The sequence below is a fragment of the Taudactylus pleione genome, unplaced genomic scaffold (genome assembly GCF_031769625.1).
Source record: "Taudactylus pleione unplaced genomic scaffold, aTauple2 ptg000479l, whole genome shotgun sequence".
NCBI classification, from domain to species: Eukaryota; Metazoa; Chordata; class Amphibia; order Anura; family Myobatrachidae; genus Taudactylus; species Taudactylus pleione.
Genome location: NW_028284881.1, coordinates 7,850,538 through 7,864,420, shown reverse-complemented (window position 1 = coordinate 7,864,420; position 13,883 = coordinate 7,850,538). Strand labels below are relative to the sequence as shown.

General features: G+C 42.7%; 1 protein-coding gene across 4 annotated transcripts in view; it reads right to left on the bottom strand.

Annotated features, from left to right (window-relative positions):
* The window catches only part of MAPKAPK5 (MAPK activated protein kinase 5), a 56,560-nt gene that overhangs the window by 27,918 nt on the left and 14,759 nt on the right, over positions 1-13,883 (bottom strand). For 3 of the 4 annotated variants that reach the window (XM_088449088.1, XM_088449089.1, XM_088449091.1), the window contains 4 exons: positions 8,098-8,195; positions 6,547-6,655; positions 5,707-5,796; positions 5,419-5,514 (listed from right to left, as the gene is read on the bottom strand). In XM_088449088.1, coding sequence (XP_088305214.1) covers positions 5,419-5,514; positions 5,707-5,796; positions 6,547-6,655; positions 8,098-8,195 — 393 coding nt within the window. Of the gene's footprint in view, positions 1-5,418; positions 5,515-5,706; positions 5,797-6,546; positions 6,656-7,960; positions 7,998-8,097; positions 8,196-13,883 lie in introns of all 4 variants that reach the window. The other variant, XM_088449090.1, reaches the window with a different exon arrangement.

Here is a 13,883-nt window from a genome sequence, read left to right as displayed (position 1 = left end):
CCATAATATCCCCATGGTATCCCTGTGTGACTCTATGGACCCTGAAGAAGAAACTATGTTGAGATTGATTATGCTTTTCTAGAAAGTTGTTCACAATTACGCTGCAACAGGTCACTCAAAATCCACTTTCTCGACGCTCATCTGCACTTCTTCCCTGGCAACTGCAGTGCAGCGAGTGATGAGCACGGTGAGCGATTCTACCAAGACATTTCAGCAATGGAACAAAGATATCAAGGATAGGTGGGACGCTTCTATGTTTGCTGACTACTGTTGAACGGTGACAAGAGATGCCCCAGAAGAGTACAAGCGACAAGCAAAGAGAAAGCGCTCTCATGAATAGGCCATTATTTGAGTTAGTACTTTTGGTTGCTGTATGTTGTTTCGTTTTGCGTTCTCATTTGCGATTAGTGAAAAGAGCTAACCTCTTGTAGCAGATGATCCCAAAATAAAACTTTGGTGATTTACTAACATCAGTGAGATAAATTTGAGATTTTTTTTTTTTTAAATTTCAAAACTTGGCTTTTTGAGAGAATCAAAATTTGGATTTTGAATTTTTCATTGTTATTGAAACATACTGCTGGGTTATAGATCATATGAAAGCCCATAAAGAGAGGTTTTAAATGAGACCTTTTCCAAATCTCTAAGTGAATTAGGTAAGCTGCAAATGTAATTTAAAAAAATAGTTAAATAGCCAATTTTTTGTTAAAAAATTGCAGCTTTAAAAAGGCATATAACTTCAAAACCAGTGTACTTATTTATCACCCTAAGATTTAGGGGGTTTCCTTACACCCATAGCAGCATTTAATATACCAAATGTAATTGAAATAACAGATTGTAAGGTAGAATTTTTTTGAAAATTGTGTTGATTTGATGTGGAATAAACCCTACAGTTATTTATGCTGTATCAAGAAAATATCAGATTTGAAAATTGCTTTTCACTATGACTATATTACTGAAGTACATATAGCGCAAGTAGTGTAGCTCAAAAACTAGAGCCAATAAAAAGATTCTGAAGTTATATTGGTTTTTCTTGACCTCAAATTAGTAAAGTATGATTATTTTTAGAAAGGAAATAAATGAAAAGTATTTCTTTGTTGTGCAGTGTTATCAAGTATATCCTTCTCTCTATTCCCAAAGAAAAGCACATTGGAATATAGAGTTTGGAGCAGGGAGCCTGTTACTTTAAGAAACCTGTAGGCAGATGTTTTGATTGGCGCCACTCGAGTAATACCAAATACAATAAAAATATAAAATTTAAAAAAGGGTGGGTGTAGTGTCATGCAGCCTAGGTGAATAAGGAACTTCCCAAAAGTCCCAAAGGTGTAAAGAGATAGGTTTGTGTATGTTTCTCCGGTGCTGGATATGACATTTTCTTTAAAAATATTAGGAGAAATTTAGTTAGACCAACAATGTGCCTATTAAAATTGTGGGATCTAGTTGTGGTCAGAATTAATCCTGTATAGTGCAGATCTAGGTGTTTATTTGCTAAGCTTCAATGCTTCCACTCATGTTTATGCCAGAAATTTAAAAGGACACGACAATGGAAAGCACCGGGTTTTAGAACCAGACTCTTAGTATATAAACCCACTAATCCAGAGTTTCACAAACACTGCCATTACGGTCCAGGTTTTAAAAGACATCTATGCTAGAGCCGATGTGACTTATAATTAATACCTCAATCAGTTTGATTTATCCATCTGGACTCATGCATTAATATCCTTTAAATGTGGACTGTAATGGCAGTTTGGGAAACTCTGCCCTAATCTATTACTCTTCTAATAATGAGAAACTGATGTATATAAAAGAATCAAAAAGTATACTTGCTCTGTATTGTCGATTTATTTATTAATTTACACACAGTGAGCGAGACTAATATCCTAAATATAACTTGCTACTGTATATATCTTTGTATACCACTGGTTCCTGGGAGTGAAGGATAAACACCCCCGACATATGTGCTTCTATCTTTTGATGCAATAAAAGTTTATTTATTTCACTAGCCACTTGACTGTTCTTTTCTTTACATTAGTTTCTCATTATTAGTATACGAGTAAGAAATTAGATCTCCACTATATTGCAATAAATAAGTCCAGAACTAGAGCCCACAAACATTTTAATTACAGCTTGCACATTGTTAGTTTAACTAATTTCTCATACTATTTTAAAACAAAATATATCAAGCGCCTGAAGAAACACACTTTAATAAACCTGTAAAATGCATGCTCCTTCACCTTTATACCCCAGTGGCTTCCAGAGAGCCCCAGTTTGGTTTAGGTGCCTGAAGGGGTTGGGTCTCATTGTAAGGGCTGCTACGGAAGCCTTTTTTTCTTTTTAACCTAACTGGCATCCATCAACTGCTGCTGGGTATGCCTGGGCAGACTGCAGAGGTGGCACGATTGGCACCATCCTTTTACAGAGGGATTGTCTTTGGTGGGGGACCAAATCTGCGCGGATACAGGTTGTGCTTGGTGCCCCCACGTCTTCGGTTATCAGGCCCAGGCCAGTCCCGGAGACACTGCAGAGGCACGTGAGCTGGCAGAACAAATCACAATCGCCCCTCCTATCACCATTGTCTGTACTAGTGTCTGTTCTCCACACTAGGCAAAGTATGGTCATGGACAGCACCATCTCCTTGGAAAGCTTCTCTGACAGGGGTAAGCCTATCCACTGTGGGGGTTGCGATTGCAATTCATGGACACTTGCTTATGGACTGCTACTGGTGCTAAATGTGTAATCGGTTCTGGCAATTGCACTGTAGCAGGTGGTAAAGGCAAGGTTTAATTTTCATTCCATAGCCACTCCAGTTTATTCACTGCAGGTTGCTGTGAATGTTGGATCTATACATCAGCTAGACTTATGCACTGTATATGTCTATTGCTGTGCACTCTCACTATTCCAGGTGTACTGCAGCGGTCCTCTCCATCATTCCTTATTAGTTCCTTAAGGTCCAATTAGGTGGCGTATGCGCAGAGTAAGGACTGGTTTTACCAGTCCCAAGTGCCACACTAAATTATCTTTAGATCATTCAGGTGCTGTGGTTTTTTGTGCAGCATGTGGCAGTCCAACTACCTTACAGACCGAAGCATTCTACAATCAGGATGAGCCTGTATGTGTAGATCTGTTTTAGGTGATGAGTTTTTTTTTACCCAGGGTCTGAGTGAGATCCTTTTCCTTCTCTGCTCCTCTGGGGGAGGATTAAGGGACAGTGAATTCCCTGACTTTACCACCCAGGGGCATTTGTGCCTTGCTGTGGAGTTTTGAGGCAGACCAGCTTGACAAAATTACCATGGTTCAGTCTATGCATTACCCACTCAGGTTTTCCACTTGACAAGTTCTCTCAAGCGTTGATGATGTGACTTAGCTTTGAACTTGTAGGTTCTCTCGCTCTTCTGAAAGGTTTCCAATCAGCAGCAGAGAGAATAAATTTAGTGCATGACATCAGGCAGGTGCTAAAATTTTCAGGAAGATGAGGAGTTGGCTGTGCCAACATTTTCTAAAAGCTAGAGAAGGCATATGGTTCAATCACTTTGGCCCCCTTTTTTTTGGGTGCCCTACTTGCAAGGTTTCAGGTCTGACGTTGATGGCAGGCCCTTCGCTCAGTTTCTTGTGAGGTTACAGAAATGGCAGTCCCCACCGGGGGTAGATACTACAATAGTGCAATCTTACTAGACCACCTCTTGACCAAATCCAAATTGCTGAGGCCCTGTTGGACGGCACGGATAAGAAAATGGGAAAATGGAGTCTACCGTTTAGCATGTGTATTTTCTTGGGGCTGTAGAGAGGTTGTCTGAAAACGTGGCATAGGGAACCCTTTTGTTCCTACAGAAAGGTGAGGGCTCAGACTTCCGGAGGGGCAGTTCTCCACCCCCATGGAGAACTGCGTTGTGTTCACAGGCTTGGGCTGTGACGTGACTAGCTGCCAAGTCCTCTGACCTATACTCAGCATGACAAGAAGGTCCGCAAGAGGATAATAATACATGACGTTCCTTGCGGTAGCACTCTAATGGCCCCTATTGTCTTGGTACAGGAACATTCATGCCATGGAGGAGGGCCCAGACTGTCACCTGTCTCAAACTTGATCACTTCAGTCCTCTATTCTCTCCAGAGTTTATCTTGGTTGGCTTTACCAGAAGAAGGGCTGCTGAAGCCTTGATCCTTATAGGTTTTTTTTCTGGCAGTTGTTCAAACCTTGCTCAGTGTTTGCAGATCTGTTTCGATAAAACCTTACCACCGGGTTTGGAAATTTTTCATAACCTGGTAAGAAGCAAAAAGGTTTCCTACATCTACATTTGGCCCAGCTGCTGCTGTTTGGCAATATATTCTGGATGGTGGTTTAAATTTCCGTTCCGTTAAGGTTTTTGGCTTTCTTTCAGAGAAGGATCTCTCCTTTGCTGGAATGCAGGCCTTCTTATAAAAAGGTATGAATTCAGATCAGCCTCTATTTACATATCCATCCTATAGCTCCCCAAGAGCTCTACTTGACGCCCTGTTCTGTTCAGGACAAATGATCAGTTGTTCCTTTAAGATGTCCACAAGAAAGGCTTGCCAGCATCATAACAGCATCATAACAGACCATTGCCAGGTCCCCACCTGCAATGCAGCATGGTTTTACCAAGATGCACAATTACTTGCTCTTTCTTACTCTGGGCCTGAGTCAGCAAGCAACACCCAGGAGAGAAAGCACGCACTTGGCCGATGATTTTGTACTGTGCATGCATCGCACAGACGTGCGCGAACTGGCCAGTGCGGTCGGGTAAGCGTACGCAGACCCCTTCCAATATTGATTGACAGAAAGTGCCGTTTGTAGGTGGTGACGGAGGGTGGACGGGCGTGCCTGTGCGTTGGGACGCTGTTTTAGGGGCGTGCATAAATTACCTACTGCTGTGCCGCACGCAGTGATGAGACTCCGTGCACACAGGAAGTTGCTAAAATCCTGCGCGAGGTCTGGTCAACCACTTATGCAAATGTGGTCAATGCTTTTTGATGTTACCGATGTTTACGCCATCTTGCGTACTCATCAGGCTTTGAGTAAAGGGAGATGGGCGTCTGCATCTTATGCTGCTGTCCCTGTGTGTATGCATTGATTAGATATCCTCGCAGCGGTCAGGTGCGTGAGTCTGCTAGCGTGTTCCTTGCTGAATAAGGCCCTCTATTCACAAATATGAATCAGAACCTTTAACTGTACTTTATTAACACTACTTTTTCTTTCAGAGTTTATTACTGTCTTTTTCTGCAAATCTGCTTACACACATGGAATACATTGTACATAAAATTCACCAAAATAGAATCGGCTGCAAATTAATGCAGAGTGAAAGAATTTCCATGTTTCCATTAATGGTTCAGATTACTTACGGAAAACACTGAATTAACAAGGGTAAATGAAGCGATGCAGTTAATGAATCCACTTATTAATGTTACCTGAGGTGCTACGTAATAAGGGGTGAACTGCGGTGTCATAAGGTCCCCCTGGTCTATTTTTGCAAAACCAAAGTCACACAATTTGACTGGAGCATCCTGAAATATACAAATTTGAAACAAAAAAAGTGTCAGTTTTATTCCTACACTCAGATAACCTTATGAAATATTAATTGGTAGACTGGCTAGAAAATCATTATAGTGGTAGCTCATTGAGCCTGCATGTTTATAATACTCCATCTGTAATTAGTGTGAAAACTGCCCACAAGACAAAGAATTATAACATCTTACCAAAGAGTTATCCTTAAAGAGCAGGTTCTCTGGTTTCAGATCCCTATGTGCAATATTTAGCGAGTGACAATGCTCTAGGGACAAAGCAATCTGTAAGAAGAAAATACAAGTCAATACACATTTTTTTGGTCTCCTTTACATGCTAACCGATTTATTGCAAGAGGAGCTGCAATAATGAACAGACCTTTCTGGCAACAAAGTAGTTAAATGCATGGACCTCTCTGCTCTTCATTTATTAAGACACACTATTGAGATTTAAACGTCCCAGATATACTCAACCTTTCAGCTCCACAGGGATTTGCAACACCAGAGCAGCAGACAGCAGTGGGTGAGTATCCCATAGTAACAGCAGATAAGGAACTAATGACATATAGTCAGGCTTCATGGAGAAGCGGATACTGAAACATATGGAAACTTATTTGCAATAATCTTGTACATCTGCACTGAGAGAAGTGGGAAAGGCTGAACTTTGCAATAAATACATTTTCATATTTCCGTTATCAACCTATAAATCACAAAAGGTGCAAATCAGCAACCACAAATCAAAAGGTTAAATGGTCAGATATGACCGCCATTTGTTTTTGATCATATGATTTAAACCAAGACAGGCTTGCAGTCCACTGCAGGCCCTAGAAGCAGAGTACAAGCTTACGGTAACCCCAGAAAAAGGAATTACATAGTGTGGCTGAAATAAAATCGTTATGCCAGTGGTAGCGTGCATCACATATTTTGATTATAACAAAGCAGGCAATAAGGTCAAGTGAGAACCTAAGTCTCTTTAATGCCTTTAACCCCTAGTTGTTCATTGCAAGACTGCTGGTGGAAGCTTCTGGAACTTGCCTGCTTTGTTACTTGGCTGGCTTGCTTCTCAGTGAAGTGCCGGTGCTGGCTGATTCTGTGAAACAGCTCTCCCCCCTCCATCATCTCCATAACAATTAGGAGCCGTGCCCTGTTCAAAAGCGTTAATTTAAAGAGTGGGTCAAATATCAGTGAGTATGCAGTTAATGCTGATGCTGGTCAACGGAAGGCGCAACCTTGCCTTGTTACTGCTCTCCCCATTTGTTGTCTGGATAGATTTTAGTTTGGTTGTGGTGAAGGTCGCGCCCCAGATTGACAGCACTGGCACTTCTCTTCCAGCAGTGATAGAATCAACCTTCCTGCCATTATATAGTGTGTTGTAATTCTGTTCAGCCCAATATGTGTGGGTGACACCAGTACTCTACTAACGCTGCCTGTTACAATGTGGATATCTACAAACAGTGGCAGTAGGCACATAAGAACGCAGCATGTCATTTCACTAGAACTAATGACATCACTCATGCCATTGGTCCAGAATGAAATTACAGGTCGCATTATAGGTTTCCAGGCCACATTATACATCCACTGAGTGCAGATTACAGGTGTACCTTAAATAATACTAAGTGAGCTTCCAGAGGTTCTCATTGGTCACCAATTATATTATGCAAATCGTCTGCTCTGTCTTTAGTGTTTATCTGGTTTGTACCTTATTGGTAGGATTTGCGCCGTTTTGACTAACTCTAAAGATAATGTCAGTTTACTAGTATGATTTTAGGATCCCACTGATCTAAAAAGTGTGGCAATAAATACACTACATGGTAGCATCAGTGATAACTTGTTTGTTTCTAGTTGTCAATGATTTGTGACAATATAGGGAGTTTAGGAGTAGTTTTACCTTTTTTTCTTCTATATTCATGCCTATGTCTATAATGTATAGAGATGCTGGCTGGGAGAGAACCTAATCTATCTTCGCAATCATGACCCCTGAATAAATGGTTAAAACCAATCAGAGCAGCTATATTTTGGAACAATGCAGAAAGTATAACACTGACAGATCAGATGCACCCCCACCCGTCATAACACCGCAACATAAGCAGCTGCCGCCTGACAGGCACATTAAACAGGGGAAGCTCAATATAGCTGGCAATGGAGTATCAAAGGCAATATACTGAAACTTTCTGTAGATTAATGAAGATTTCCTATCAATAATTAGAGGAATTGGAGCGTATGAAGACCTGATAATCTCCAGCATTGTAAACTCATTGATGAGACCCAGCATTGGGAAAGCAGAGCTTTACACTTGGGTCCTGTACGATGCAGTATTTGTAAATAAATTCCTGAGGAAAAGAAGAATAATTTTATGATAACCTATATCAAGTAACATAAGGAATAGAGAATTAAACAAAAAAGAACATAAACCCTTCAGAACTAGATCATCCTACTAAAGTAGTCTTACATTTTTGTTACAGGACAAACTATTGGTGGTCATACTTCTGCAAAAGAATAAAGTACATGTAATCAAGATGCAGCATACATAAAGGTCACTGTGGCCAAACAGAACAGGTCGGCTAATGTAGAATGGTCTGCTCTTACCTGGGACTAGTTTCGTGGGGGAACTGCACACTGTTTGCATAAACGTCAATGATTTGCACAATGTTTGGATGTGATGCACACAGCATATGCAGCCGTACCTTGAAGAAAAGAGCACAGGTATTAGACTACTTGGTGAGCATTAGAGATGAAAGGGGAGGCTAAATACATGGAACACATAGGGGGAGGGGCCCTAGATTGCACACGCTAAATCAATGGAACACATGGAGAAACACAGGATGGGGAACCAGGAATTAATGGAGTACAACATTCACATGGAAAAGGGGACCATGCAATAAGGCTATTAGATAGCATGCAGTTTACAGTGCAAGGTATAAAAGACCACTGACCTTCAAATACAATTTGCTATATGTAAAAAATTCACAAATGTTACAGAATTTTCAAGAGCTTATCAGACCCAAGATATAATATAAAGCTGTGAAAGTAGGAAAAGTTTTTTTCACATACGCACATCCAATTGTGTGTGTTTAACAAAGATTTATAAATAGTGGATGTGGGAATTTAATTAAAGGACAGCTAAAATAGGATATGCGCAAGAGCTAAACATAATATCCATAGATATATCTGTAAAAGGTTGTATACCCTCACAGAAATATTTCACACTGAATTAAACCTTCACGTCCAGCAGAGTTAAAACTATTTTTTAATGTTATCAGTCATTTCAGGTTGCTGCAGTGTCTTGTAATGGGAGTGCTGGATAGGGAGAAGACGTCCCCACCCCACCTCCACAAAGAGTAGATTTTTCTTGCAATATCTCCAGTTATGATAAGCTTCCTGAAACATGTACATAGATATTAGTGAATGTTATTATTAGCTCTGTTAAAAATATACATATTGTATTTTAAGTTAAGTAACCGTTCAAGCAGTGATTTTAACAAACATCTCCTTTCTTATTACTGTTCACATAGACAATAGGAAGCCCTGTATGGGAACTACTGTGTGTCTTCACTGCTGTGCTCCTGCTCTACTTTTGCACTTTCAACATTCCATAAAGTACTCTAACACTGATGTGAAACTGGCAATAGAAAGACAGATTGCTGCCCAGTTGAGGCATAAACAGACAAGGCTGGTTATTTTGCATTCTGGCTAAAAAGATGGGCAGAATCCTTTAATAACAGGGTGGCCAACCCACAGTTCCGAGAAGCATGTTGGTATTTGATCTTTTAAAATATGGCCCCAGAGTTGTAGTGTGGTGCTATGTACACCAGTGGCTGGGGAGGGGGAACGCTGATAGGGACGAACCGCCACCTACATTACTTGACTTCTTTGCACAACATAGAGAGATCACACAGCTCATCCAATCAGGGAAGAGGAGCATGTAGTGTGCTCTTCAGCCTTTCTGCTCTCTGTGTTGACTCCAGCAGTGAAGGTACGTGTGGAAGATGTGAGGAGGCATATAAGAAATGTATAGGCCTTTTGGTAGGTCTGATAGCAAGTAAATGGCATGTTGAGTGGTGCAATAGTATATGAAGAGGTCTGAGGGGTATATGAAGGTAACTGAGGGCATTTAAGAAGCATGTGAAGAGGTCTGACGACAAGTGTGCCCCAAAAAGCCATTTTTCGTCTTCTCCTTGCTTTCTGGCAAGAATAGAAAAATAAAAAGTCTGATGGCAATGTAAGCCATGTTGGTAGGTTTGATGGCATGTGGAAAGGACAAATGGCATGTAAGGGGCATGGGGAGAGGCCTGAAGGGCACGTGGAAAGAATATGGGTATGATAGGCATGAAATGTCTGATGGGCATGAAAGATATGTGGAGATGTCTGATGGGCATTGTTGATCATTTACAACTGTTTTTTTTAACCATAACAACAGGTCTCTCAGCAGTGATTGTGTAGCGGTAGCAGCATAAGTAAGACTATTTGTAGCATTTTGAACACTCCTCCACAGAACTCAGCAGCAAGGTAAGAGCTGTTCTGATTTGAGCATTATTTTGAACATTTTGGCATTTGGGGAGATCAGAAGGGCATGTAAGTGATATGTGGGAAGGTCTAAAGATTGCCAATAGTCCCAATGAGTCAACAATGTGTCACACAAGATTAACAAACAATTTGATTGTTTTATTTTAGCCAAATACTGTAAAGGGGTTGGATACAGAAGGTCGATGTTGATCTCACTATGCTGGCACTGGGATCCCTAATTGGTGAAATGCTATTTCGAGCTTTTGACCCATGGGGTTGTTATAACTTTAGACATGCCAGTGAGCGGCATGTTTAAGGATATATATCCCCACTTTGAGGTCCATGCTATACGCCTCTTCCAACCAGTAAACCTCAGAGTAGCTGTCATTTACCGTCCCCCCCTGGCTCTCCCTCCAAATTCCTTGACAACTGTACTTCCTGGCTCCCTCACTTTCTCTTCTCAGATCTTCCCTCCATTATCCTAGGTGATTTTAATATTCCTATTGACATTCCCACAGAATCCTCTGCCGCTAAACTCCTTACCCTCACCTCTTCATTTGGTCTCGCCCAATGGACCTATTCACCCTCCCATGTGAGTGGGTACTCACTTGACCTGGGCTTTACTCACCGTTGTGATATTTCTGATTACGCCAATTCCCCATTCCACTTCTCTGACCATCACCTTCTCTCTTATCTTATCCCTCTCTCCTTTCCCTCCTTTACCTCCTAAGGCTACCATTACTAAGCGTAACATTGAGGCCATTGACACTGTTGCTTTTCCTCCCTGCTGGACTCACTTCTTTCACCTATCCTTTCTCTCTCCTGTCCTGAAAAAGCCAATTCCCTGTACAATTCCTCCCTTACTTCTGCTCTTGACTCTGTTGCTCCGGAAATAACTACTCACCCTCGCAGATCCACACCACAACCCTGGCATTCCAAATGCACCAGATACCTGCAAAAGTGCTCAAGAATTGCCGAGCGTCAGTGGAGGAAATCACACTCTAAGGCTGACTTCCTCCATTTCAAATGTATTCTCTCATCCTACAGTTCTGTCCTGTCCCTCTCCAAAAAAACATATTTCAAGAACCTCATCTCCTCCCAGTCCTCAAACCCCCAGCATCTCTTTGCCACTTTCAACTCCCTTCTCTGCCCTTCCCCTCCTCGCTTTCTGCCCTTGACTTTGCCACCTACTTTACATCTAAAATTGACTCCATATGTGAGGACATCATACCCCATCAGACCCTCAGCACTCCTGACCCTCCTTTCCCTGACCACCCTCCCCTTCTGTCTCACCAACTCTGATATCCTTCTCCCGTTTCTGGAGACGAAGTTATGGTCCTCATCCGGTCCTCCCCTCATTCCACCTCCCCCCTTGACCCTATCCCTTCCCGTGTCCTGTGTTACCTTTCTCCTTCTGCCTGTTCCCATCTTGCTCACCTCCTCAATCTCTCCCTATTATCTGGCACGGTCCCTTCTGCATTCAAACATGCCCTCGTCTCCCCCATTCTTAAAAAACCTATCCTTGATCCTAACATACTCTCCAACTACCGACTAATCTCTCTCCTCCCTTTTGCTTCCAAACTCCTTGAGCGTATTGTTTACAACCGCCTCACCACCTGTCTTTCCTCTCACTCCCTCTGTGACTCATTTCAATCTAGCTTCCGTTCTCTCCACTCCACTGAAACTGCCCTCACAAAAGTCAGCAATGACCTCCTTGCTGCCAAATCCAAGGGCCACTATTCTCTGCTCATTCTCCTTGACTGCTCTGCTGCATTTGACACTGTAGCCCACCCTCTCCTCCTGCAAATCCTTCGCACTATTGGTTTACGTGGCACTGCCCTCTCCTGGCTGTCCTCCTACCTCCTCTCATAACTCCTCTTCCCCCCCCTCACTAACTGTAGGAGTTCCCCAAGGTTCTGTTCTTGGACCTCTCCTTTTCTCCCTATATACGTCCTCTTTAGGCGAACGCAAACTCTTTTGAACTCCAATATCATCTCTATGCTGATGATACTGAAATTTACCTTTCCACCCCTGAGCTCTCCCCCTCACTTCTTACCTGTATCTCCAACTGTCTCTCTGCAGTATCTTCATGGATGTCCCAGCGCTTTCTTAAACTTAACATGTCTAAGACTGAGCTGATTATCTTCCCACCCTCATCCACTACCTCACTTCCCACAATTTCATTATCTATTGACGGCACAGCTATCTCCTGTAGCCCCAAAGTGCGGTGTCTTGGAGTTATCCTAGACTCCTCCCCCTCCTTTAAACCACACATACAGCACCTCTCGCAGTCCTGTCGTTTCCACCTAAAAATATCTCCAGGATTAGACTCTTCCTCACCCAGGATGCAACTAAAACCCTCATCCACTCGCTGGTTATCTCCAGATTGGACTACTGTAACCTTCTTCTAGCTGGCCTCCCAGTCTCTCACCTCTCTCCACCACAATCGGTCCTCAATGCAGCTGCTCAGGTTATCTTCCTCTCCAGACGTTCTACATCTGCCTCTCCTTCAAGACCTACACTACCTTTCCCCTTCAGATACCAAGTCAAGATTCTTACACTCGCCTATAAAGCCCTCACCAAATCCTCCCACATACATTTCTGACCTTCTCTCCCTTCACACTCCCACCCGCTTCGATCAACATATGAATGCCGCCTCTCTTGCCAACTGATTTCTTCCTTCCACTCCCGCATCCAAGATTTTGCCAGTGCTGCTCCCTACCTTTGGAACGCTTTCCCTCTCCCCATCAGACTCTCTACAAATCTTCAAGCAGGCTCTCAAGACCCACTACTTCATCAAGGCCTCCCAGCTCTCATCCTAACCCACTTCATGCTCTTTCCTCCCTATCTTCCCCTTCTGTGTCACGCCTGTGTCTGCCCCTCCCCTTTAGAATGTAAGCTCTCACGAGCAGGGACCTCTTCCCTCATATGCTTCTCTTTACATTTTCTTCTACTCATTACTCCCCATAAGGGCACCTAATGCTTAACTGCCAACTCCCTTATTGTATCCTTGTCCTGCAAGTTACTTGTTTCTTGTTCACTTATTAGTTTTATGTACTATGTAAGGCGCTGCGGAACACTTGTGGTGCCATATAAATAAAAGGATAATAATAATAAATCACATGCAGGGGTAAATGATGTAAGTAGTGTTTTGGCCGTATCAGGATCCCAGCGCTGGCATACTGAAGTCGTCATCACTGTCAACCTCCTGATCGCATAGAATTATTGTTAATGGTTATACTTACAATGTATGTGTGTATGGTATGAGCGGGTTTATACTGCGCATATGTAGTGTTCCTTATAGGATGTAGAGGCGGCAGGGCACTTACCAAAGTTGTTCCCCCAAAAAGGGGTGTGGTCACCAGAAAAGGGGGCATGTCATTGAGACCCGCCTCCTTTTCATCACTCTTCAGGGCGTGCTCAACACTCACAGAGATGCTGGGCTACTCCCAAGCTCTCCTGCAGTGTGCATAGATGCCGTGCGCATGGCATCTATTCACTCACCCAAGTCGCCAGTGATCTTTTCACAGGAACTCCCAGAACCCAACCTCCCACCGCAGGACACTTCGGCCCGTGTGTTGGGACGGCTGTTTCAGCGGGGCGCCGCCAAAAGGCCAGGGTGCATTTCAGTTACTTCAAATTCGGCAGGGTGTGGCGCCCAGCGGGAACGCTACATATGCACATATAACAGGTAAACGTGGCTCTCTGTAGCATATATAGAGATTTTTGGACTCTTAGGGGGTAAATTTGCTGTGCAGAATTTTCAAAAGGCGTATTTTGTATTTAATATTAGTGCCCCTTTAATTCCAACAGCCGAAACCCTCAAGATGCGGTGGGTTTGAAGAGCATCGCATAATAAAAATACCCCC